This window comes from Gobio gobio (genome assembly GCF_949357685.1).
Source record: "Gobio gobio genome assembly, chromosome: 12".
Taxonomy (NCBI): domain Eukaryota; kingdom Metazoa; phylum Chordata; class Actinopteri; order Cypriniformes; family Gobionidae; genus Gobio; species Gobio gobio.
The window spans coordinates 18,446,188-18,473,239 of NC_137105.1; the positions used below are offsets into that span (position 1 = coordinate 18,446,188).

General features: G+C 38.6%; 2 protein-coding genes across 2 annotated transcripts in view; one reads left to right on the top strand and one right to left on the bottom strand.

The window, feature by feature from the left end:
- The window catches only part of drc1 (dynein regulatory complex subunit 1 homolog (Chlamydomonas)), a 548,506-nt gene that overhangs the window by 332,823 nt on the left and 188,631 nt on the right, over positions 1-27,052 (bottom strand). The gene's annotated exons all lie outside the window — the stretch shown is intronic.
- The window catches only part of nbas (NBAS subunit of NRZ tethering complex), a 262,104-nt gene that overhangs the window by 9,627 nt on the left and 225,425 nt on the right, over positions 1-27,052 (top strand). The window contains exons 8-19 of the mRNA XM_079831768.1: positions 553-686; positions 3,903-4,001; positions 4,464-4,602; positions 7,170-7,235; positions 7,411-7,539; positions 11,404-11,467; positions 11,869-12,062; positions 14,218-14,478; positions 16,397-16,522; positions 16,840-16,991; positions 17,075-17,212; positions 25,837-25,915. Coding sequence (XP_079687894.1) covers positions 553-686; positions 3,903-4,001; positions 4,464-4,602; positions 7,170-7,235; positions 7,411-7,539; positions 11,404-11,467; positions 11,869-12,062; positions 14,218-14,478; positions 16,397-16,522; positions 16,840-16,991; positions 17,075-17,212; positions 25,837-25,915 — 1,581 coding nt within the window. The remainder of the gene's footprint in view (positions 1-552; positions 687-3,902; positions 4,002-4,463; positions 4,603-7,169; positions 7,236-7,410; positions 7,540-11,403; positions 11,468-11,868; positions 12,063-14,217; positions 14,479-16,396; positions 16,523-16,839; positions 16,992-17,074; positions 17,213-25,836; positions 25,916-27,052) is intronic.

Sequence of the window (27,052 nt, forward strand, 5' to 3'; positions counted from 1 at the left end):
GCTCTTCTCTCATTCTCTCACTCTTTTTCTCTCTCTATTTGTAGACCAGGTAGGCCTGACCCTCTCTAGAGGGGGCTTTTCCTACTCTGTTGCCCAAGCAAGGAACACATTTTCTGGTTCCCTTCAGCTCTAAGCCCCCTGATGCCCTTAAAGGACATTTTTGTTCAGAGGAGTCTCTCTATCAGAAAGAGAGCTCTCTTGCCCCTTTACCACTTTCAAATTCCCCCTCACAATATTACACCCCCCCCCCCCAGCCCCCCACCCCTCGGTCTTTCTTTTGATTGCACTGCTAGTGAGGTCTCCGTTAGTATATTGCTGGCCCTTTCTCTCTCTGTCTCTCTCTTGCTGGCTCTCATCCTCCCCCGCATTACTCTACACTCTTCCATCTCTCTGTCAGAAACTATTAGATTAGTCTCACAAGATGCCCTCTCTCTATCAAAGAGTCTCTGTGTGTAATGACCTGTAAGACTCCATATATTTTTGTCACTTTCAAACTCTGCTTCCATCTCTACCTCATCTTTTTGATGTCTTCCTTTTTGTCTGTCTCTCTAGGCCATGAGCTTCCCGGGAGACTTTAGCTATGCAGCAGCCGGTCTGATGTTCTTGGAATACACCGCCAGTGCCCAGTGGTCAGCAGAGCTGCTGGTCATCACCTACAGCGGTCAGCTCAAGAGTTACCTGGTCAGGTATGTGGAGAGCAAGGTTTTATACTAAGACTAAACTTTTGATTTGAAAAATATTTTGTAGAATGAAATAAAATAATGCAAATATGCACACAATGGTTTAAAAATTAACAAAAAAAGCTATATATATATATATTTGTAAATAATAAGTTAAATAAAGGGAAGTATAAAAATCAATAGCTGTGTTTACATGGACCTTAATAATCAATAATAATGATCGTAACCAGACTAATAGCACAATTGGGAAAAAAAAATTACATGTAACCACGTCAATCGGAATGAAATCAAAAATCAAATCGGCGGTGTTTCTTGCGTCACAAACTACCTTATAACCAATCACGTCAACGTGCAGGCGGGCTTTACCATATTATGAACTATGCTGTGAAGCACGGGAGTCTTAAGAGAAGCCAGGTTATCCCGGTTTATTTTTCTGTTGATATACATAATTCACCCGCTATATTGCTACATGTGTCCGATGTTTTTTTTTTATATGATGTATATTACAATGTTATTATGAACTATATGCCTTTCTCCACTGATGTTCTAAGTTGTTAAAAGTGTTTCTAAGGATACTGATTATTAGAAGTCAGCTGTCTGATGCTGAGATGGCAAACAGGAACATGGATTGTGTAACATTAGCAACACATTATTAGCTGTTTGATAACGTAGTCTAATCATAATAATTACCGTTAAGTATCCGACATTGTAAAGAGCGATACCATTGTGCAGCGTTTACTACAGTAACTTGAGTAAAGTTGAGCGAGTGGATCTCTGAGCATGTGAGTGAGTGGAAGCGGGGATAATTTGCATATTCATGGTTCCGCGTATACTAAATGAAGCAAGGGTGTACAGTTACATGCAAGCTATTTTACGGCTTGAAGAATTTTTTTTCACAGAAAAAACGTTTAAACTAGTGCTGTCGAATCGTGATTAATCGCATCCAAAATAAAAGTTTGTGTTTACATAATATATACATGTGTATGTGTGTAATTATTATGTATATATAAATACAAACACATGCATGTACATATTTAAGTTATTGTTATATTTATATATAAAATGCGACAATTGTATTTTAGATAACAGTCTCAAGCAGACAAAGATATGGAGCGGCTAGAATCTGATTTGCTGGGTTTATGCTGTTTTGTTTATCCTGGCATTTGAATTGTAATTAAGTTGCAATGGGTGACTTTTTGTGCCAATTGTCAAGAATATAGGAGGATATGGGAGGATAAGAAAGCACTAATCCTTCTCACTGTGTTTAAAGAGTGTTATGGGATGTTAGATAGATAGTAGAATATTTGTGTTGTAATACATGGATCAAACATTGAAAGATATTGGAACAAGGCCATCAGAGATGATTCTGATGATTCAGAAGCTTGCAGATCCTCTCTAACCTAATTCTCTTTGATTCTTACAGGGCCAGATATTCTGCAACTAAACTCAAAAGCCTGCATTCTTGTGTTTATCTCCGTACTGAGGGGAAGGCTTAGTTTTGAGTATTAATAAAATTGCCTGCAGTTTCCAATTTGTAATTCTTTGTTTAATCAGTCAGCTCAAGTTTTTAAAGTTTCCACCCATGAAAAAATGTGCTTTATTCTCCTCAAAAACTTGGCTGTAGGCTTTGAAGCGCTGAAGAAAGCTCTTTCCCGTTCCCTCCTTCATGTTGTTAAATGGAAGTGTTTGTAATTCCGTTACTTTGAGGAAGTTTTCAGTCATTTAAAAATGTTGGACTAACGTTGGACTAGATGGTTCTTGCAAGAGCATTTTTGATGCAAAGCTGAGAAACAAAATTGACTCTCACTCACTCTTTAAGAACTCACAAAACTCAAATTATTTCTAATTGTATTTACCCTTCACTCTCTGAAACCATTCAAACATGCAAACTTCAATGGCCTTTCTTATCAGGACAGCTAATCAACATATTGTACTTTAAATATTTCCGCTAAATGAACTGTGTACGTTTTCAGCGCAGAGCTCAACATGATGCCGATGGCCACAGATCAGTTTGAGGTTTGGGTCTAGTTTTGTTGAATGCTTAATATTAAGTGGAAAATTATTAAATATTTCTTCCTGACACATTTACCAGTGAAAATGTTGGCAGAGCGAGTAGCTATTTTGATTTGATTAGATTTTTGTTTGTTTGTTGAAGGCTTGACATTAAATGGTAAACGCATGTAAAATATGCCTTGTGTGATTGGACCAGTGAAAATGTTGGCAGGACAAGTAAGAATCAGAACAATTGGCCTGACCAAGCAATCAAAAACCCACCAATGTAACCCCTCTGTTTCCACTCACAACCGGATTCGAATCGACGTGTCTGGCATAGGAGGCAGGCGGCACGCTAACAAGGACACTTAAGACTACAGCCTGTAGTGTCTAGTGGCCAGGGGAATGAGGTTTTACCCGCACAGCTCTTACTAGCTGGCCTCCGTTACACTCATCCCCCTAAACCTCACTCACATCCACTGAAGCTAAGCAGGGTTGAGCCTGGTCAGTACCTGGGTGGGAGACCTCCTGGGAAAACCAAGTTGCTGCTGGAAGAGGTGTTAGTAAGGCCAGTAGGGGGCGCTCACCCTGTGGTCTGTGTGGGTCCTAATGCCCCGGTATACTGACAGGGACACTATACTGTAACAAGCACCTTCCTTCGGATGAGATGTTAAACCGAGATCCTGGCTCTCTGTGGTCATTAAAAATCTCATGGAACTTATCGTAAAAGAGTTGGGGTGTAGCCCCTGGCCAAATTCCCTCCATTGCTCTTTATCAATCATGGCCTCTTAATAATCCCCATCAACTTAATTGGCTCCATCACTCTTTCTCCTCTCCACCTGTAGCTGGTGTGTGGTGAGGGCACTGGCGCTGTTGTACTGTGGCTGCCATCTCATCATCCAAGTGGATGCTACACACTGGTATTGGATGAGGAGAGACCCCCTGACATGATTGTAAAGTGCTTTGGGTAAAGCAGTACATAGGAAATGCGCTATATAACTACCTCATTCATCTGGGTCACGGCACCAATGTAACCCCTCTGATTCTACTCGCACCATTAAGAGTGGGATACAAACTGGCATTTCTGACAGCGTTTCTCTTACTATCTGGCCTCTGTTACACTTGCATCTAATTGATTGTTCTCTTGAACCACCGGGTTTTATTAATTGTGCCTGGTAAAGACTATTATAATGTTGATGCATTGATTTCCTGTTCTTGTTTTGCTCTCAGTGTTGGAACCAATCAGGGTTTTCAAGAGAATCACACCTTCAGTTTCTCTGCTCACTATTCCAATGGCATTACCTCTGCAATATATCATCCTGGCCACAGGTGAGACCCCCATCTCGAAGCTGTTTTATTGTGTGTGTGTGTGTGTGTGTGTGTGTGTGTGTGTGTGTGTGTGTGTGACTGTCACAGGGGTGTTTTTCTCTAGCATAACCCAACCTTTGGATCACACTTGTGATTTATTTTTATTTTTATACCCACTATACATGTTTGAAATGAAATTCACTCTGGCTTGAGTTTTAGGCAGTGCTTATTGATTTTTAAGGAAAAAATAGTTAGGACATTAGCTGCCACATGGGGGCAGTCTTTATATAGTGTGAAGAGGGGTGTGTGTGCATTTATTTATATGTGCTGTTCGCTTGTGTCTAGATCAGATTATATCCTTTTCCTGTTTTACCAGCCCCTCATGGACCACTTTGGCCTCATAAGTGGGTTGAGGTGCTCTGTGTGTGATGTGTGTTTTTTTCCTCTGACTCATGCTGCTGATGTGTTTTGTCTGTTTGTCAGGTTGCTGTTGGTGGGAGGGTGTGAGTCTGGAGACATTGGTAAGTCCAGGGCGAGCCGTTGCGGGATCACAGCATGGAGGGTGTTGTCAGGGTCACCTCACTATAAACAGGTCACCAGTTATGAGGATGACATTACTGCGGTGAGTCTTTCCACATACACATGTAAGGAAATATTAATGATACAGCATCCATGACCTGCACTCTTTCACAAAAACAAAACAATCCGGGCATCTCAGGTCTCTGATCATTGGCTTTGATTTTCTAGTTTTCCTCTGGAGAAAAAGACAAAAAAAATAATAGCAGTGGAACTGTCTTGATGTTAGGGTGTTGTGGTTGGTTGTCAAGTGCTGTTATGCAGTTACTAAGGTGTTTTGAGTGATTGTTGGCATGTAGCAATGTGGTTGCTTGGATTTTTATTAGGTTTTCTTAGTTTACTAGGGCATTGCTTGGGTTTTCTCTACTGCTCCTATGATTTTGCCTAGGTTGTTGCAATATGGTTCTTGCTAAGGTGTTTTGAGTGATTATTAGCATGTAGCAATGCGGTTGCTTGTGCATTAGGTTTTATGAGTCGTTTCTAGGGCTTTTTTCGGGTGTTCTGAATGGTTGCTTAGGTATTGCTTACAGGTTTAGGTGATTTTGATATACAGTTGCTAAGTGTTTTGAGTGGTTGTTGGCGTGTTGCAGTGGGCTTTATGCGATGCTCTGGGGTCAAAAGAGCCTCCTACAGACTTTATAATATTCTGGTCCCTATAGGGCTTTTCACACTGCTTAACCTCGGGTTATTGTTGTCCTAAACACTTCTTTTAACCCTGGGTAAAGGAGTGTTTCAGACTTGTAATTTAAATGTGGGTTTAACACCCAAAGAATGTTTGTAACCAAACAGATCTTGGCAGCCATTGACTTCCATAGTGGGGAAAAAAATGCAATGGTAATCAATAGCTGATGAGATCTGCTTGTTTTCAAACATTCTTCCAAAAATCTTCCTTTGTGTTCAGTAGAACAAAGAAATTCATACAGGTTTGGAACATCTTGAGGGTGAGTAAATTATGACAGAATTTTCATTTTTGGGTGAACTATCCCTTTAACTCTGCATTGCGGTGCCAAACTTGTACAGTGTGAAATGATGCAGCGTTAGAATGTTACAACTAAATGCTTAGCAACCAACAACCAATCACATGCCTTATATTCACACGCTTTTGTGCCGTCACGGAATGACCGCGTGATGTAAATAAACAGTCGTTTCTGCGTATGATAGGAAAAATTGTCAAACGTCGATTGAAAACATGACAATTGGAGTGATGAGACCGTTTCATTCCTACCTTTTTATATTCGAAAAGTTCACTCAGAAAAAAAACTATTTCAGTCAGCAATGTGTAATATGAGGAGGCACAATGCTAGAGCCTTTATGTAAACGGGTCATGTGCTGCGTTTGTCCAGCCAGTAACACTGACACCGCTAATATGCAAATAAGGACTTTAACCCGGGGTTTATGTTTGTGCAGTGTGAAACAGCAGCTTATGAATACCCAGGATTAACTGTTAACCCTGGGTATCGCATGAGCAGTGTGAAACGTGAATAAAGATAACCCAGGATTCCGTTTACCCAGGGTTTAGAATGACCCATGGTTAACTATTTCAAGGGTAAAAAGCCCTTATTTATGGCTTGTGTTATTGCTTAAATGCAAGTTTATTAAGAAAAAAATATTTTCTATCAGCTACCAGTAGAAAATTTTAAGTTTGATCACTTTTAAAGCTATTAGCACATCTCTCCTCAACAAATTCCTAACTCCAAGTTTGTTCAATTCTTGCTTTTGTATTGGATTTTATAAGAAGGATACTAACTCTCTAGTCCTTTCGTTTGTATGGACTGCTCTACCCCTGTAAAAACAGATATATCTCAAGGAGTAAAGACACTTCTGCACTGACTGCTGCTCAGAATACACAATCTCACTTTGCTCTTTGTGTTTCACAAACCTGGTTTCGTTTCTGGCTCGTTTCTGGTTTTCGAAGGTTGTGAAGGTTTTATGTAGTAAGCTTTGGAAGCTGCGTTGTAAGTTTAATAAGAGCTTTAGTGCTGACTCTGCTGAGGCTTCTTATATGTCCAATGATATGACTTCATGCACATAGTTAAAATAAGAAACTTCTAGAATGTTCTGATTTAATTGGTGGAACCTGTTTTGGTATTCTTCATATTTATTTAATATTCAATTATTTATTTAGTTCTGTGGCTCTTGGCTTGATATTGAACGTGTGAGAGATCATGGTGGGTGGGTATTCAGTTTGAAAACTCAACATGATCTCTCGCACACCTTAAACATGTTGCTGAAAGGTCTGTGAAAGACTAAAAATGCATCATCCGAAAAGCAACACTTTCAGTTATATAGTTACCAAAGAATGAATATTTCTCCATAGAAAATCTAGGTACACCTCTAGGTGATCATATTTATTTGGTTTCTTGCTGATCCAAGTTGGTGATTTTTAGTTAGTTTGGTCAGCATGCATGTTCCAGAGGGCATTTTGATCAAGATGGTATGACCAACTGGTATCTTGTTACTGGTCCAAGTTTGTCTACCATCTTGGATCAGTTATAAACCAGCTACTAGTTTAACCTGAATTTTTCAGCAAGATTTACAAATGTATTCGTATGTAAATGCATCCATGATATTCATGATCGAAGTTATGAATTATCATTTCCTTTTCTTACTTAGTCCCAGAGGCGAGGATTCTTCAGGATGCCCAGCTTTCGACTTTTCTCCAGGCATAACAGTGAACAGGTGACTTAATTTGTTTTTTATGTTGCTCAGTCATAGTTTTTGCTTGCCATATTCTTTCCTGTCTCTCTGGGACACTATGGCACCAAATAAAATAAAATGCCAAAGCTCAATTTCATTCTGCTAAAAACTCTGAATAAATTGTGTAATGCCTAATTGAACGTGTATGTTTACTCAGGATGGCGTGTTCAGAATGAGTCTGTCTCCTGATGGCACAGTGCTGGCTGTGATCCACTTCTCTGGCAGTCTCAGTCTCTGGAATATTCCATCATTCAAGCTGAAAGGCAGCTGGAAACAAGAGGAACAAGTAATAAAATCACTTTGTGTGTGTGTGCTCGATTTCAGATACATAACGCTGAAGTGTATACATTTCTGTACCACTATTTTAATCAATGGAATCATTGCTGTTTTTAAACAGGTTTCTCAAACACTTTGCTTGCCTGCCAAATAGTCACACTCCTAAACGCACACAACTGTCTTCAACAACAGCAATTTTCATGTCACGCTGACTTTAAAGGTGTACTCAGCAATTTGTTATGCTGACACCTAGTGGTGTGAAGCATTACGCAACCCATAAAAAAAAGTTACCAATGCCATTGTAGAAATGCAGTCATGAGTATATATTTTTTTCTCAAACAAGTTGTGTTCCAAATGACGCTCTATACACTTTGCACTTATACACTATGTAGTTACGCACTATGTACTCAACCCAAACCTGCAGTCCTCCTGTTAGAAACTTAAAGGGTAACTAAACCCTAAACCAACTTTTTTTAGTTAATGATCTGTAATACTGGGGCTTTATTAATGCTGTTCATTGATTTGAGTAAATGTTTTGACATTTGAGTATAAAGTGTTTTAATTCTATAAAATATGGTGTAAAACCGCCAAAGTGCTGCCCTCTTAAGGTTGAACGGTGGCTACTGCAGTTGAATTTTCCTATTGGACGTTGTGGTACATCGTGACGTAGGATGGTACTTCCAACGGCTCACTATCCGCGCCCCTAGCACGAGCTCACCACGCCCTTAATTTTTCAAAATTTGCCAGTGGGTGGAGTTAAGCTCTGAGCAGGAGTTTAGTCCCAGTATAGGTTATAACACCCGCCCCTCCGTGTATTCTAATGGACGCAAGACAAACTAAACATTCAAATTACACTTCATATACATTTTTCCCAAAGATGTTTTCTGTCATTTTTGGAAGTTTTTATCACGCTGATTTTATTTAAAGTGTGGAGCTTTAGCTTTAATTTCTACATTTCCGTAACTGTTTATTTCACACCGACACAATGATTTGTTCTGCATCTGCGAGCGTGTGGGGGGGCTTTTGATATCGCGGCTATACTTCCTGCTCTCTACTGCGCAGACTCCGGTCCCGAGGTAACTATTGCACAGACTCGGTCCCAAATCATAAATTCGGTCTTCTGGAGGTTTTTACTTTTCTTCAGCGGAAGCGAATTAAGTCGCGTCGTCCATATTTTTTTACGGTCTATGACTCAACCATATAGGGCCCTATTTTAACGATCTGAAACGCAAGTGTCAAAGCGCGAACCGCAAGTAACTTTGTGGGCGGGTCTCGGCGCTGTTGCTATTTTCCCGGCGGGATAAATGGCTCTTGCGCCCGGCGCAAATCTAAAATGGGTTGGTCTGAAGTAGCTTCATTATTCATAGGTGTGGTTTGGGCGTAACGTGAATAAACCAATCCGAGCGTCATCCAACATTCCCTTTAAAAGCAGGTGCGCAAGTTCCATTATGGATTGCTATTATTATGGCGTATTTACCAGGCGCACGCCAGGAGCGGTTCACAGCCGAGGAGACTGATGTTCTTGTAAGAGCAGTGAAAGACAGAGAAGTGAAGTTGTAATGTTGTACATTATGGTAAAGGTGATTTCACAGTCTTTTTTTTTTTTTCAGTCTTTCAGTTTTTTCAGTTTTTCAGTCGATTTTTTTTTTCCTGGTTCTTGACGGACAAACCAATTTGTCAGATGTCCTTATATACATATATGTCTTGCCACTATTGGGCAAACAGGTCTTATCCTTAATTATTACAATTAGCCTGAATAATTTGTCAGCTAGATTTATGCCTATTTTTTCACATCTTCGTGGCACACCACAATGATTTCCGTCATCTCATGTGTTAATATTTTTTTTAGTGTAACAATTTATGATTTGCAAAAATAACTGTTGCATCTGTGTAGATTACATGAGCAAAGTGTATGCGCGTTGTGCACGCTATACATTATGGTCAAGCATGCGCCCTTAAAATAGCATAATGAACAACGCGCCACTGACTTTAGACTAGGTTTTTTCTGGTCAGTGGCGCAATTGTTTAATGGAACAGCAAAATAGCACCAGGGATTGTTTGCGCCGGAACACGCCTCCTTTTTTGCGCTGAACCGCTCAGGGAGCGCAAGTTCATTCACTAGTTTAGCGACGTGCTTCTGTGGAGGGAAAAGCGCGCTTTGCGCGGGTGCAAAATAGGAATGACACATGCGTCGGTGTACAAAGTCAATTGCGCTGGGTGCAAGATAGGGCCCATAGTGTTTATTATTTTGTCGTTAAACATTGCAGTCTGATAGCCCCTCTCCTACGTAATTAAAGGATTAGTTCACGTCAAAATGAAAATTTCCTGATATTTTACTCACCCCCATCTCATCTAAGAAGTTCATGTCTTTTTTTGAAAATACTTTTTTTGAGGAAAACATTCCAGGATTTTTCTCTCCACCATTGACTTCCATTGCAACCAAAATGTTGAAGTGATCAATGCAGTTTTGAAAGGCTTCAGGGGCTCTGTGCGATCCCAGACGAGGAATAGGGTCTTATCTAGCAAAACGATCGGTCATTTAAAAGAGAAATTTAAAATGAATATACTTTGTTACCTAAATTGCTCATCTTGCGCTGCTCTGCGCTCGCCAGTGATTGCGCAATGACGTCGAAAACGTCACACTAGACGTAGACGTAGGCGAAAGCACCGCCCCATGTGAACGTGCGAGGACTAATACAAACGCCTTTACCAAAAAACACTCCATCTTGAACTTTAAAATCATCCGACATCGATGTTTTACCTTTTGTTTTTGTTTTTTGCTACAGGACCTTTTGTATTAGTCTTCACACGAATGCTTTGTAAACACGGGGACGGTGCTTCCGCCTAGGTCTAGTGTGACGTTTTCGACGTGATTGCACAATCACTGGCGAGCGCAGAGCAACGCAAGATGAGTAATTTAGGTTAAAAAGTTAAAAAGTAAAATTTTTTTTTTTTTTTGAAAATGACCAATCGTTTTGCTAGATAAGACCCTATTTCTCGTCTGGGATCGTGCAGAGCCTCTGAAGCCCTTCGAAAACGCTTTGAAACGGCATTGGACCTTCAACATTTTGGTTGCAATGGAAGTCAATGGTGGAGAGAAATCCTGGAATGTTTTTCCTCAAAAAACTTATTTTCGATTGAAGAAAGAAAGACATGAACATCTTGGATGAGATGGGGGGTGAGTAAAATATCAGGAAATTTTCATTTTGAAGTGAACTAATCCTTTAAATCTGCGATTAGTTGAGTGTCCATGTTTTTTTCAGTTAATTAAGGGCATCATCCGGGTATTTAAAGTACTTTTTCTGTTTGGAATCTTCAGTGTGTTCACGCTATTTGCACTATTTATATTACAAAATGTCATGAAATGGTGCATAAGTATGTGAATTGGGGCTCCCCTAGAGATAAAAGTAGTATTCAGCTAGTCATGTGGTTCCAGGATGGCCGCCCCCCTGAGGTGACCCTTATGTAGAATAAAACCGCTTTTGATTACTGATATGGCTGGAGTTCATTTCATGTGAGTGTACATCATTTTAAATATATTTTTCTTTCAATTTTTCAACATTTCATTGTGTAAAGCTTGGGGAGAAGAAAACAGGGGAAAAAAGTATATGTTTCAGCTTAAAACATCGCTTTCCTGGGCTCAGCTGGAAATGAACACACCTTTTAACAATGTCATCAAATTATTTGTTTGTTCTTGTCTATGCATGCTCTTTTTCTCTTTGTAGCACTTGAAGTTCAGACTTCAGATGTCATGCTGCTATGTTCTACTTATTTACCCACCACTTGAGTTCAGCATACGTTCTGTCAATTCAGGAAAAAACACTCCCAGCTATCCCCCTTTTACCCTCTCTTACTTGCTCTCTCTTTTGTTTAGCCGGGATTTGATGAGATCAACCCGGAATGGAAGACTTCGCTGGAGAAAAGAAAGAAGATAAAAGGTAGCCGGACCCTCAACTATAGACATGTGTCTACTCCTACACTTACCTAGCACTATTAATTATGTAGTGAGTCCAGACAGAGGGGTAGGAGGGAGAAGAATGCTTTAATAAAACCCTGCGTCTTGTGTCTTTGTGGAGAGGCGTTAAATTCAGACAGTGACATTTTGATTGTGGGTTTAGATCACACGTTTTCATAAAGCCTGTCTTTCTGCTTGTCCTCGTTTTGTGCTTTTTCCCCCCCGTTTCCTCTTTGAAAATGATGCTTCTAAATCATCTATTACATTTAGCTGTGGAATGGTGACTTTTAAATGAATGAATGTCTGTGAAATGTTTTATTTATGATATTCAGATTTTTTTTTTTCTGTGGTGTTCTCAACACCTGTCTCTCTCGCTCTCCTCAGATAAGGAGCAGCATCAGTATCTGCTAGATGTGAGCTGGTGGAGTGAGAACGCTTTGATTTTAGCCCGCTGCTCTGGGGCCCTCACTGTGTCTTCTGTGCGGACACTCAAAAACCTACTCGGCAAGTCCTGTGAGTGGTTTGAACCATCACCGCGAGTCACCTCAGCCCATGATGGGGGCTTCCTCAGTTTGGAGGTGTGTGTTTCTTCATTTATCAGTTTTAACCAGTGTCGAAAATTGAATATTCCTGATATATTTGTGATGATTTTGCTGACAGTATAGAATTAAGAAACATTAATCTTTTCTTTTTGCGACTCTTGACATAATAAATACCGCTTTTTATATAGATAGTTCATCCAAAAATTTAAATTACCCCATGATTTACTCACCCTCAAGCCATCCTAGGTGTATATGACATTCTTCTTTCAGATAAATACAATCAGAGTTATATTAAAAAATGTCCTGGCTCTTCCAAGCTTTATAATGGCAGCCCAAAATTTGAAGCCCACAAAAGTGCATCCTTCCATTATAAAAGTAATCCGCACATCTCCAAAATATCCATATTTAACATTTTAGCTTCCGGCAGACCGCCGTCCATATTCGACTTACGAAGAAAGTCTAGCGCCTCTCGCAGTTCAAAATGCTTACGTTACGTCTGACTTTATCATCGTGCCAATTACGTTTTATTCGTAAGTTGAATATGGACGGTAGTCCGCCGGAAGCTAGATATTTTACTTTATAATGTGTTAAATATGGATATTTCCCCCCGGAGCTGTGTGGATTACTTTTATAATGGATGGATGCACTTTTTTGTGCTTCAAATTTTGTGCTGCCATTCACTGCAATTATAAAGCTTGGATTAGCCAGGGCATTTTTTAATATAACTCTGACTGTATTAGTCTGAAAGAAGAATGTCATATACACCTAGGATGGCTTGAGGGTGAGTCAATAATGGGATAACTTAAATTTTTGGGTGAACTATCCCTTTAAGTTTCCCAAAGAATGCTGGTTTTTGTGATCCTTCCTTGTCCCGTGAGTTTAAACCAGCATCGCTATAGAAAAGTTTAATTGATAAAAATGTGATTATTACAGTTAATAAACTCAACTTGAAATATTGCCAATTTTCATGTATTAAAATGTTTTAATAAAATATATACAGTATATATTAAAATACTGTTGTGTAATTGGTACATAAAATGAATAAGTAGCCTATCACCCTCCTTTCAATATCCTGGATTTGAATAAAAAAACAGTGTGAAAAAACACGCCGTTATTCATTTTAACTAGTTTTGGATTGTCATCCTGCTTAAGTCCTCTCCCTAATATAATACCATATTTAATACTTTTAACAAGGATGCATTACATCAACCAAAAGTGACAGTAAAGAACATTACGTTCATTGTTACAAAAAACTCTAATTCAAATAGATGCTGTCATCTTGAAAAAAAAAAGCACCAAATCAGCAAGTTTGAATGATTTCTGAAGGATCATGTGATACAGCTTTGCCATGACAACAACAAATCCCATTTTAAAATGTATATCTAAAGAGATAAGTTATTTAAAGTTGTAATGTTTCACAAGATCTGCATTTTTGGTCATGCATTAGAAACCACAAAACATTTTAAAAACACTTATTGACCCAAACTTTTATATTTTGTTCTATTATATTCATTTATTATATTACATTATTAAGCCCTCATTTAAAATGATTAAGTCCTAGTGACAGTGTGCTTCTCCATCCAGAATGCAGTCTTTCATTTGTAGCCGCTGATGGCAGTAATTACTTTTGTAAAGGAAGTCGTGTTATTCAGACACTCTCTCTCTATCTTCAGGCCATCATCATAAAAGTGCTTTACTGCTCCTCATCCTCTGATAAGAAAAAAAAACGCATCTCTTCCGTCTCCACCTCATTGTTTTTTGGTGCTTTCCACTGATGTAAAGCTCTCACAGCTAGAGAGATGTGAACCTGGAGGCGAGTACAGAGGGGTGGGAAAAGGAGAGTGAGAACATGAGAGAGATGTCGGGTTTTATTCTGGCTGTATGTTCGGTTGACGGTTTCCTCACTCCGTAGGGAAATGCAGCACACAGCTGCGGTGTCGACTGTGTGAAGTTTGTTTGATAGATTTTTCAGTGTGAGAGAAAGGGAGAAACAAACAGTTGCTGCCAGGAAAATGTGTTGTGTCCTGCAGAAACAGGGTTTGTTAGTCTTCCAAGTCAATAATCAAAATAATCTCATTTAGTTTTTTCTGAAATAATCGAAGGATTGTTCTGGAAAGTTCCTATTCGTTGTCCTTGAATCAGCCAACCAAATATTTTTAATCTCTCTCTGTTGATTCCTTTGTTTTCTCAGTGTGAGGTAAAGCTGGCCCATAAGCGCTCTCGTCTGGAGACAAGCATGACCGGGGATGAGGACGATGGAGAGGATGACTCCGACTCGGACGAAGAGTCCTCGGCGAAGGCACGTTATTTTGGATATGTGAAGCAGGGCCTGTACTATGTGACTGAGATGGAACGTTTCGCCCCTCCCAGAAAACGTCCGCGTACCGTCATCAAGAACTACCGCCTGGTCAGCCTGAGGTCCACCACGCCAGAGGAGCTTTATCAGAGGAAGGTGGGTTACTATAACAATCTGACGGAGCGCTTACTCATTAATGATAGACATTCAACATTACAGTATAATTGAAAGCTATCAATTTCAACATTTATGAGACTTAAAAAATAACTTTTAATTTAAGTGAACAATCTTTACATAAATCCATTATAATGAAAGTCATATTTACCTGTGGCCTTCATATATAATCAATACACATAAATTGAATCAAAGTTATCAAACACTTTACAGTCTTAAAAACTATGGTCTATAAATTATTAATGAAATATAGATTAATCCCTATTAAAGTTACAATTTTCTCTGTTACCTTTATTCTTTGATTAACATTAATGACAGACATCACTGCAACTGGTTTATTAGGCTGCTGTCACTTTAAGATCCGCCGCTGACGAACATGACACGCTGTCACACACATCTCATTTTCTCAACTCTTTAAGTTTATTTAAGACGTTATTTAACTCCTCTAAGACTGCTCTAATGAGAACACTCGACATAACAGGCATTTTCGCATAATTCGGTGTGTTATTGTTTGTTCAAGTGCGAAAGAGAACTCCATTCTTGGTGTGCTGTATTTGCATACAATACTGGTGTGCGTCTTTCTGTGCGTTGTGTGTGTGTCACAGACAGCGCGTTCTCTTTTGTCTTGTTGTGCTTAAGCGGTTTAAAAGCATTCGCATGAATAAGAGCATAATCATATCATGTAAAGCTAGCCAAAGGATGATACAAAAATGGATGCTGCATTAATTGCATCAAATATTTTGAATGTGTTAAACTGAAAAAACTACTATCTATACTATCTGACACTATCTATAATCTGTATGTCATCTTATAACTTCTGCTAAAAAAAAAAAAACAGTCCAAAATGTATGAAACAATTAGTCTAGCAACAATGTTAGTGCAGTCTTGTATCGGTTACAAGGCTGTGTACTTTTGGCTTTAATGAGGGAAAGAACTGAAATCACTTGAAGTATTGGGAATGACATAATCAAAATAAAAACGACAGAAAAATGTAAAACTATGCAGGAGCATGAACTGTCAATCAGTTAAACATGGTTATTTAAAAATTACAGCTTCAACAAAAGCACGTACCATCGATTAACAACTTTGTAGATCAGAGTGGGTCTGTCTTTTAAGGTTTTGGAAGTTATTATTAAAAATCAGTTACCCTATGGAAAATGATTGACCATTTTATCAAAAAATTTAAATTCTCTCAATTACTTATGGGATTTTAATATCTTTACTAGGGATGTTCCGAGTCGATCTCAAGAAACGGTATCGTGGCCGATACTCAGGATTCAATGACTCTGATCGGATCAGGGGCACAAAATCTTGATCAGGAGTCAGGACATATCTAATTTGAACTCCTCTGAGAAATATTTTATTCTGTTGATATGCTTGGAAAGATTTTTTATCAAGTTAATCCAAATTCAGTTTTAGAATACTTAGGAATAATGCATCTTAAGTATCTTGTTCAGTTTCTATTTCAGGCTCAAGTATGTTTTTTGCCAGTGGTATAGGATGATTACATAGACCTTGAAGATTACCTAGCAACATCGGCACAAATTCATTAATATTCATGAGCTTAGCATTTTACATAGTGATATTACAACGCTCCCATCTTCAGCCTCTTCCTCTTTAAAACTCATTCCTTGACTACACACAGACGAATGAAGTGTGGAATAAAAGCGAGAGAGGAAGATGAATGTGAATTGGACAGGTGTTTGAATTGTTATGTAATAGAAGATGGCAACCTCAAAGTAACTACAGCATTTTTGTGAGATACCTCAGATCCTTATAGATTTACTTTATTGCTGTAATATTAAATGGCGATAACAGTTCTGTGGGTCTTAGATGGACCATTAATACGACTGAGAGCTTTCAATAGAAGTTTATCTGGTGGGTGTGTTTGTGTTCACAGATTGATAATGAGGAGTATGGAGAGGCTCTCTCTCTGGCTCAAGCATATGGTCTGGATTCTGATCTCGTGTATCAGAGACAGTGGAGAAAATCTACAGTCAGCATCGCTTCCATTCAGGACTACTTGGTAGGAGTCATTCTGTAACCACAACGTTTGTAACATTGAAACAATCCATGAAAATCTTACCTTTTTTTTGTTTTGTTCACTGAGAATGACAAACAAAAACAAAGCACTGTGGTTTTTCTTTTGCTTTAATGCAAACTTTTTATTTATTTATTAAATTAAAATTATTTTGCCGGACCATGCTAAACCTTTGATCCCTTGGTCTGAAATGCTTGTTCTGGATACATGATGCAAAAGCTGATGACCTTGATTAACTGAAACTGTGACTAACATTGGTGTTTAATACAAATAGGTCTTAAATCTTTCTCTTTTTTTCACAGAGTAAGATAAAGAAAAGATCATGGGTGCTGCATGAGTGTGTGGAGAGGGTTCCGGAGAATGTGGATGCAGCCAAAGAGCTCCTGAAGTACGGCCTGAAAGGAACCGACCTTGAAGCATTGATCGCCATCGGTGATGGAGAAGACCGGGGCAGGTGTGTGATGCACACTCGCACAGATCTACAGATCTACATATCTCCTTTTTGACTGTATGTTCACCAGGATGTATTTTCCGTAGATTCATCTTGCCAGGTGATTTGGACTTAGACGATGTTTCATATGAAGACCTCCTGTCCATGGAGGAAGAGATGGAGCAAAGAAAAGAGAGGGAAGCCAAGAAGAGACAGGAGCTGCTCAAGAAAGTGGAGTTTAGCAAGTAGGCTTACGCACACACACACACACACACACAGTCATTGTAAGTTGGGTAGATGTTTGTGACATGCTTGACTACATACTTTTAGAATTAACTAGTCAGTTGGTTTCTTAAACAGCTGTCTAGAGGAAGCCCTGTATAACTAGGCTGTTTAAATTTGCACATTTGTGAACAATATTTGAGAGAAATAGGCCTTTTGTATACATAGAAAAAGTCTTAGATCTTTGAGTTCAGCTCATGAAAAATGGGGGCAAAAACAAAAGTGTTGCGTTTATAATTTTGTTCAGTGTGTGTATATGTATATATGTGTATATAAACAGCCTATATATATATATATATATATATATATATATATATATATATATATATATATATATATATATATATATATACATATATATATATATATATATATACATATATATATATATATATATATACATATATATATATATATATATATACATAGACATACATGTACATATGTATATATATATATATATATATATATATATATATATATATATATATATATAGGCTGTTTATATACACATATATACATATACACACACTGAACAAAATTATAAACGCAACACATTTGTTTTTGCCCCCATTTTTCATGAGCTGAACTCAAAGATCTAAGACTTTTTCTATGTGTATATATATCTCTATATATATCTCTCTTTCTATATATATATATATATATATATATATATATATATATATATATATACACACACACACACACACACACACACACACACACACACACACACACACACACACACACTTCAGGAAAGTCCTTTGATCATCAAGCTTCAGTCTCTGCACCAAAGGCATCGCCATCTTTGCCAAAATGGCTTGATAAAAATCATGACGTCCTTCATACAGTCAAGATGTTCACTTCCTTCAACAGCAAAGCACCCCCATAATAAGACTGGACCACCTCTATGTTTGACCATGGAGATGGCGTTCTTCTGCTTATAAGCTTTGCCTTTTTTGCACCAGACATATAACTGATCCATGGGTCCAAAAAGTTCCAGTGTGGTCATATCACTCCATAAACATTCTTTCAGAACTCCACAGGTCCATCCAAATTAATTTTAGCATATTCAAGTCGGCCTATTATGTTCTTCTTGGTCAAGAGTGGCATTCGGCAAGATGTCCCAACATGAAGGCCATGCTTGTTTAGTGTTCTTCTTATACTCTGCATTGAAATGTTTTTTCCACCTTTCATCAGGTTTTTTTTTCAAAATTCATCATTTTTGCAAGTCTTTGATGGGAAATTGAGGGTTTTTCTCAGTTGCTCTGATCAAACATTTTATTCCCCTTAATATTGTGCTTTTTCTTCAAAACCATCAATAGTTTTCTGGTACAACAAATTGTAAAATTATGAATAAGGCTGCCAGCTGAGTCTCTAGGAACTTTTAGTGTTTTAGAATTCTTGTAGCCATAGACTTTCTAATGTAATAAAACAATTTGTTCTCTATAGCCTTTTTTTTTGACTGAGAGCTCTTTTGATTTGGCAGTATTTGCTACTCCTCTTTAGCACATGCATGAGCTGAATTTACACTCACCTAAAGGATTATTAGGAACACCATACTAATACTGTGTTTGACCCTTTCGCATTCAGAACTGCCTTAATTCTACGTGGCATTGATTCAACAAGGTGCTACAAGATGCAACAAGGTGCAACAAGGTAAAGCATTCTTTAGAAATGTTGGCCCATATTGATAGGATAGCATCTTGCAGTTGATGGAGATTTGTGGGATCCACATCCAGGGCACGAAGCTCCCGTTCCACCACATCCCAAAGATGCTCTATTGGGTTGAGATCTGGTGACTGTGGGGGCCATTTTAGTACAGTGAACTCATTGTCATGTTCAAGAAACCAATTTGAAATGACATGGTGCATTATCCTGCTGGAAGTAGCCATCAGAGGATAGGTACATGGTGGTCATAAAGGGATGGACAGGGTCAGAAACAATGCTCAGGTAGGCCGTGGCATTTAAACAATGCCCAATTGGCATTAAGGGGCCTAAAGTGTGCCAAGAAAACATCCCCCACACCATTACACCACCACCACCACGCACAGTGGTAAAAAAAAGGCATGATGGATCCATGTTCTCATTCTGTTTACGCCAAATTCTGACTCTACCATCTGAATGTCTCAACAGAAATCGAGACTCATCAGAACAGGCAACATTTTTCCAGTCTTCAACTGTCCAATTTTGGTGAGCTTGTGCAAATTGTATCCTTTTTTTCCTAATTGTAGTGGAGATGAGTGGTACCCGGTGGGGTCTTCTGCTGTTGTAGCCCATCCGCCTCAAGGTTGTGCGCGTTGTGGCTTCACAAATGCTTTGCTGCATACCTCGGTTGTAACGAGTGGTTATTTCAGTCAAAGTTGCTCTTCTATCAGCTTGAATCTGTTGGCCCATTCTCCTCTGACCTCTAGCATCAACAAGGCATTTTCGCCCACAGGACTGCCGCATACTGGATGTTTTTCCCTTTTCACACCATTCTTTGTAAACCCTAGAAATGGTTGTGGTGAAAATCCCAGTAACTGAGCAGATTGTGAAATACTCAGACCGGCCCGTCTGGCACCAACAACCATGCCACGCTCAAAATTGCTTAAATCATCTTTCTTTCCCATTCTGACATTCAGTTTGGAGTTCAGGAGATTGTCTTGACCAGGACCACACCCCTAAATGCATTGAAGCAACTGCCATGTGATTGGTTGATTAGATAATTGCATTAATGAGAAATTGACCATGTGTTCCTACTAATCCTTTAGGTGAGTGTATGTATGTGTAACAGCTCAAGTTAATTCAGTTTTGTTATAAAGTTTCCAAAGGCTCAACTGTGTTTTAGCATAATTTTGTACCATACCATACAAATAAGTGATTTAAAAACAGCAGCATTGAATAGGGATTGAATAATTATGACATAGCTGTATTACAAAAAAAAAAAAAAAACCTCAAAAGTATTACATTATATATGGACATTGTCACTTTTAATTTGCCACTAAACTGTTATAGATCATAGACTGTAAAAAAATATGGACGTAGTGTCTGTGACGTCACCCATAGGATTCTGAAGAGCAGTTTTGAAGCGTAAAGTAGGGTCGAGCTGGCCGTGGCCATCTTGGCAGCGCGTCACCACGCATCACTCCCGGATAACAGAAAATGGGCAAAGGGACGGGATGTGGATAGAGCTGAGGTGACATGATGTCTAACAGACAGCAGACAAACGGCTATCCACCTGTCACTCTGTAACACAGTTTGTTGTTATGGGAAGAAGGAGGTGGGAACTGGCAAACATTTAAAGACTCTAATAAATAAATGAACAAAATTAAAGTAAAAGCAGCAGCCCCTCACCGACGGCTGCCGCACACATACACATAACAAAACGTAAACACAACATAAAGTCCAGGCCTGGTCCTCTCTCTCCTCCTTCACTGGTGTCGCTTGTCCTGATATGCCTCCAGGCTCCCTCATGAGAGCTCTCGCTCGCCAACCTCACCACACACTCAAAGTGGCCCCTAATTATGCAGAACTTTAAGGCTTTATGCTTATATAATGCAAACGAATGAGATAAAAAATCACCCCCTCACAGTTGTCATGAAGGGCAAAATTAGCCATATAGACCAAAACCTCAATTTATTCCAGGCTGTAAACATGTTTTTTTTTGCAGTAATGTTGGGCATTTTAACATGGAGCTCAATGAGATTCTGCTCCCTTTTGGAGCCTGTCTTTAGCTGCCAGTCGATGAATTGCAGTTTAAGTCACTTCCGTATTGGCTTCAAGAGAAACTGGGGGAGGTTGCCGCTTGTTATAGATAAAACAATTTTTTTTAAGTCCATATCTTTAGAAAAGCCTACATTTGTAAATTATTACAGTCCCCGGGGCGTTGAATAATTTGGATTGCAACTGTATATATAACATTTATTTTTCCAACTTTTAGAAGTACAGCGCTTTCTGATGCCTTTCAGCTCAAAAATGATAATCCCCTTGAGAGGGAATGAAACATGAAGGCAGCTAATCATGAATAAAGATCCATTTAAACTATTTAAGGGAAATATTTTATGGAGAAGATTTCGGTAATTAAATCATTGATTAAACAATTAACTTTTCGCAGTACCTAATGTTCTAAAGTAGGGTGAATTCAGGGTGATTTCAGGGACACTTTTTGCCATTGAGATGACTTGGAAAGTGTCCCAATCAACCTGAATTCACCCTACCTTTATTTGGTATAAAAAATATTGTGTTAAACATGAATAAATAAATTTGATATTTTTGATTTTTTTTTTTTTCCTGGCACCCTAGGGACCCTTGGACCCTAGTTTGAAAACTAGTATTCACTAGCATATAGATGCCACAAAACTCCTATTTTGATTTAATGGCATCTTTAAAAGTTGTACTATTTTTAATTTGACTTAATAACTTTTTTAAACTGAATTATCCTGAATAGTTTTACCATGTAATCTGCCCTAGAGCTAAAGCACAGCATGCTCTCGGCACGCTAATTAGAGCACCACCACTAAAATGTAATGATAAAAAGAAAGAAAAAAAAAACACACAGATAAACTAGACGACCTCACTAATGCGCTAGTTGGTTGTTGGACGTGACCCACCCCTGGTAGATGCTCTCATAAAGCCCAACAGGAAGTTAAATTCAGTGGAAGAGATCTTGGAGACAGGACAGATGGGAAGGGAGAGAAAGAGCGGAAGACAGATAAAGAGAAGCGAGAGGAAGAGGTGTAGGAAAAAATTAAAGCCGTTTATAGATTTATTTCTAATCTGCATAAGGTAATTTATGCCTCTGTTGTGCTTTGCCCAGGAGGCCCTAATGAAAGAGCCCTCCGTGAACACAAATTATGAACGCTCACACACTCGATAGGGTGTGGAAGATATAGACAAAAAAAATCATAGATTGGCTAACATTTGCTGTAAACACTGCACTAATCAAAACACACTTGTTTACACACAGACAAAATTGCCTAATTTTTCATAGCATAACTCAGTTAAACACGCGCACACGCACGCACACGCACACGCTTTCCATGCATATCACACAGAACTGTATCTAATTTGCACTTAATTATTGTATGCTTCCGCCAGCGGTTTGACACTAGAGTCTGTGTTTGTGTGTTTACTCCCCCGGCTGTTTGTTTTTTTTTGCAGTCAGCATATTTAATGTGCATGTTAATATGGCTGTTTATGAGTGTCTGTCTGTCTGTATGATGCATGATGTCCTTTACACTCCATCGAGGGAGAAAGAGCGATTGACCGAGAGAAAACCGATGAAAAAAGGAGAAATGGTGGCAAGGCGGAAGGAAAAAGAGAAACAAAGGCCTTTTAGCGGGTGAAAGAGATGATAAAAGCGATGAAGAAAGAAGATAAAGAGTGACAGAGAGAGAAACTAGACAGGCACATCAACATTGAGAAAGAGAGAGCGACTCTAATGGGTTGTACTTCAATTTCTCCTGACATTCAGCTGTGGTAATGCAACGGCAAAAAAAAGACAATCATCATTCTGTTAATTTCTTTTTAACTACGCCACCATTATAGCAATGGGGTAGTATCGATCAGACCGCTGGGATTATTTGAAGAGGATTGTGTGTGTGTGTGTGTGTGTTTTAGAAAGAGATAGAAAGTTCAATGCTCTTCTCTTTTCACCATCGCAGCTACACTGCATATTTTGATAGTGATTCCCCTTAACAATGTCTGCCTGTCAATCAGGCTTCAGTCTTGCAGCGATATTCTTTCAGTTGAAGATGACACTGCCTGCAGTTAATTCAGCTACAGCACAAACTGCTTTAAAACGGACAGTAGTTCAAGATCATTTCAGCCTTCTGTGTGCTGACGATTTTAAATCTTGTTTATAAAATAGAATATAAAAATGGATGGGGTCTGAGACCACTAGTAACTGCTTCTGATTTGCAGAATTTTTCTTTGCAAATTATAATATGTTGTCAGCATAACAATTTGAGTAATAGTTTGAGTTTTACTGAAGAAAATGGTAACACTTAATTTAGGGTTACATTTTTGCTTTTAAAGGGTTAGTTCACCCAAAAATGAAAATTCTGTCATTAATTACTTACCCTCATGTCGTTCGACACCCGTAAGACCTCCGTTCGTCTTCGGAACACAAATGAAGATATTTTTGTTGAAATCTGATGGCTCTGAAAGGCCTCCATTGGCACAATGCACGGTTCACTCTCAAGACCCTTAAAAGGTACTAAAGACGTTGTTACAAAGTCCATCTCACTACAGTGGTTCTAAAATAACTTAATGAATCGGCGAGAATAGTTTTTGTGCGCAAAAAAACCCTAAATAACGACTTGCATAGTGATGACGATTTCAAAACACGGCCTCATGAAGCTTTGAAGCGTTATGAATCAGTGAGTCGAATGAGCAGTTTGGATCGCCAAATTTCAGCAGTTTGGCAGTTTGACACGCGATCCGAATCATGATTCGACTCACTGATTCATAACGCTTCGAAGCTTCATGAGGCCGTGTTTTGAAATCGTCATCACTATATAAGTCGTTATTTAGGGTTTTTTTGCGCACAAAAACTATTCTCGCCGATTCATAAAGTTATTGTAGAACCACTGTAGTGAGATGGACTTTGTGACGTTTGTAAAATTTATTATTAATTTTTTTTTTTTTAGGGAAAACACACGGCTAAAAGTAGTTCCAGGCATCTAGGATCTTGACCGCATTGTAGTTCCATATCACCTAGCCAAATGATTTTAGTTATTTCAAAGGTCCAGCAAAACAGCAAAAGAACCAAAACCCACAGCGACACTGACCAAGCAAATATATATATAGTAAACAATAGGATAAAATCAACCAATTAGTTCCATGTTTATTGACACAAAATTACATTTTATCATATATGGAAAGCTCTCTTTCTCCCTCTCTCTCCCACTCAAATGCATGCACATACATACAGTACAGACACACTCACAGAGAAACGTGTTCTTAGAGATGCTCTGACAATTTTATCAGTAAAATAGTTTAAAAAAAGAGTCACGAACGAGGCAATAACGGTGCAATAATTAGTAGAGACGCTGCTGCCAAACACTGTTGAGAGACGCACAGACTCAAGTAATTCACATATGCTCTAATGTAACTGTAATGTATATTATTACAGTACGCATTACCACCTTGGGTGTGCATTATTTTTCTAATAATTCAACAGCCCGTTGTCATTCCTTACTTAGTCTCATAATTTCTCCCATTGTATTTCCTAACACTTTTTCTAGCTATCATTTGACCTTAGTTAAATTATCATTAAAATGTCTGAAATATCTTGTAGTATATAACGTCTTCGATACTGTCTTAACTTGAGAGTTTGAGGCTCTTGAGTCTTTCCAGCCTCAAATTTAAGTGGGCATTTAGGCAAAAAGGCAGTGTTGCTTGAAATGAAATGGCGCATCGCATCAGTGCCACCTTAGATTTAGATGTCAAGTAGTATGTGTCTTGTTAATTGCTGTATTGATGTGGTGTTTCAAATGGTTTCTGTGATTAAGCTCCACTATTTAATGAGTTTTTAATCTTTGTTTTGTTGGAAAAGTGGTCTGAATTTAAAACAAAAAAGTATTAAAGGCGTTAAACTGCTGTATATTTAGTAAGGAATGTTAGTCATTTCAAACCAGTCAACCTTTTTTCATAACTACATTTTATCCTGCGATTAATCAATAGCCAATTCCTTTTCTCCTCTCTAAAACAGCCTGCTATGTGATTTTTACAAGTCCTTAAATAATCCTTAAGTTTCAAGTTTGATGTTGTCAATAGTCGGTATGTTACGTTTTGACACTTTTAAAGATGAGTGACCTTCAGCACACAAGTTGTAAAGTGAACTGACAGCTGCGTGCCAATGCGGTGCGCTTTTAAAATGCTGCTTCTACAGTCAAGCCATCCGTAAACCCTCAACACAGCATTGAATTCTACTTTAGTTTCATTACAACCGGTATGTCTGAAATAGAATTGCTCTAGCGTGTGGAGGCTGGCAAAAGAAGTGCTCTAAGCGTTCACAGGCGAGTGTGTTTATGTCTAGGCTATTCTTTCAATCCTCTTTTATCATATTTGTGTTGCGATAACATCCTGCAGTTCAATATTCTCCCCCAGTCCGATGATCTGTGCGTGCGTGCGGCTCTCATTCGCATACAACTGGATGCTCAGGTTTCCGCAGTAATGCAGGGAGAATGAGATGAGATTGTAATTGCCTTCTGTGGATTTTCACGCTGACTGATACACACGCACGCTCACATGGGCATCCAGGCAATCAGGCAGCGGTCGCCTCGCATTAGCCCGTCTTTGATGACCTAATCTGGGTCTATAATGGCTTACTACCCTTTCAGCACTGTTCTCCCCCTGTTTCGTCCGCTTTTTTCCTTCAATCTTAAATCGTCCCATTCATCCGTATTTCCTTGTAATGCCTTTCATTATATCTGTAAGCCTCTACATACATGTCTGTCAGACCCTCCACCCCTCCCCCAGAGTGTGTGAAGCTTTATTTCATTCCACCGTTTTCATGGATATTAGTGGCGGCTCTCTGAAGCAGATGTATGCAGATAAGACTGTTTGCATGTTTAATCCTGTTGATGTCATGTTCTTCCAGACTCACTCTAGAGCAGAAGGAGCTCTGCAGAAGTAGACTGAAGCTTCTCTGCTATCTGGACCGCTTGGCCACTTATGAGGTAACACTCTCCAAACTTGCACTTTTGTATAGAGGGTATGCACGTGACGTCACCAGGGATGGAGTGACTGCGGTTGTGCCACTGAGTGGCAAAAACACTGAGCGGCAGCATTAGTGTTAAGCGCGAATGCAGCAGAAAACACACAAAACACTGCTAAAACGGGAAAGAGCTTTGAGATTGAGTGTACAAATAGACAAGAAATCTGAGATGTATGTTTAGAGATTGCCGAAAGCTACAGCAATTCACGTGGAATTGCAGTTATCATCTTTTGTCGATATGTTGAATTTTGGGGTAAAATCATACCCTATAATAGTATTGTTATATACAGAGGCGAACCAACATTGAGTGGGATCCCCAGGCAAAATTAATCAATGAGGCCCTATTAAATGTTTTTGTTTTATGTTAATATATCTTCGTTATCTAACTTTACAACATACAAAAAGTAGTCAAAATACATCTAACAACAAAAAATATATATATATTTTTTAAGTGTTTTAATTTTTAAAACATTAAAGTGCTTTTTGTTTAATTAACAAAATGTCAATCTTTATCTTCGTAATGTAAGATACAATACAATATCTTCTAAATACCTACAAGCTTCATATTGATAACCAGTTGTCACCTTAAAAACGGGGCTTTGTGTGGTGGTGACAGGAAAATTCCATTCTCCGCATATAGAAATATATGGTTATCATTATAATGTAATCTTTATTTTATTAGTTTATCAACTAGCCGATTACATAAGCAGAGAGTATTTGTTTTCGATTTGAATTTGTTTGTTTAAAAGTATACATTTCAGGCTTTCTATAGGCTAGATATGTTTCTCATATATAGCCTATGTGAGGCAAGAAGCCTGTTACGCTTAGTTTTGGTCCATTTATGAGATGCTGCAGACTATAGAACGAAAGAAAGCGCGCATCCTGTTTGTTCTGTATGACCATAAATTATGGAGTATTTTAAGTTGTTTTCTCTGTCAGGAAAAAAAATGCCAGTGACCGCGCCGGCGCCTTCATGTCATGCAAGCGCGCTATACTTCAGCTTCCACACTCCACACAAACACTTGGATATGTGCCGAATAATAACGCATATTTATCTAGATTAACATTAGAGCAAACGGCCAAACCAGACGGATAAGTT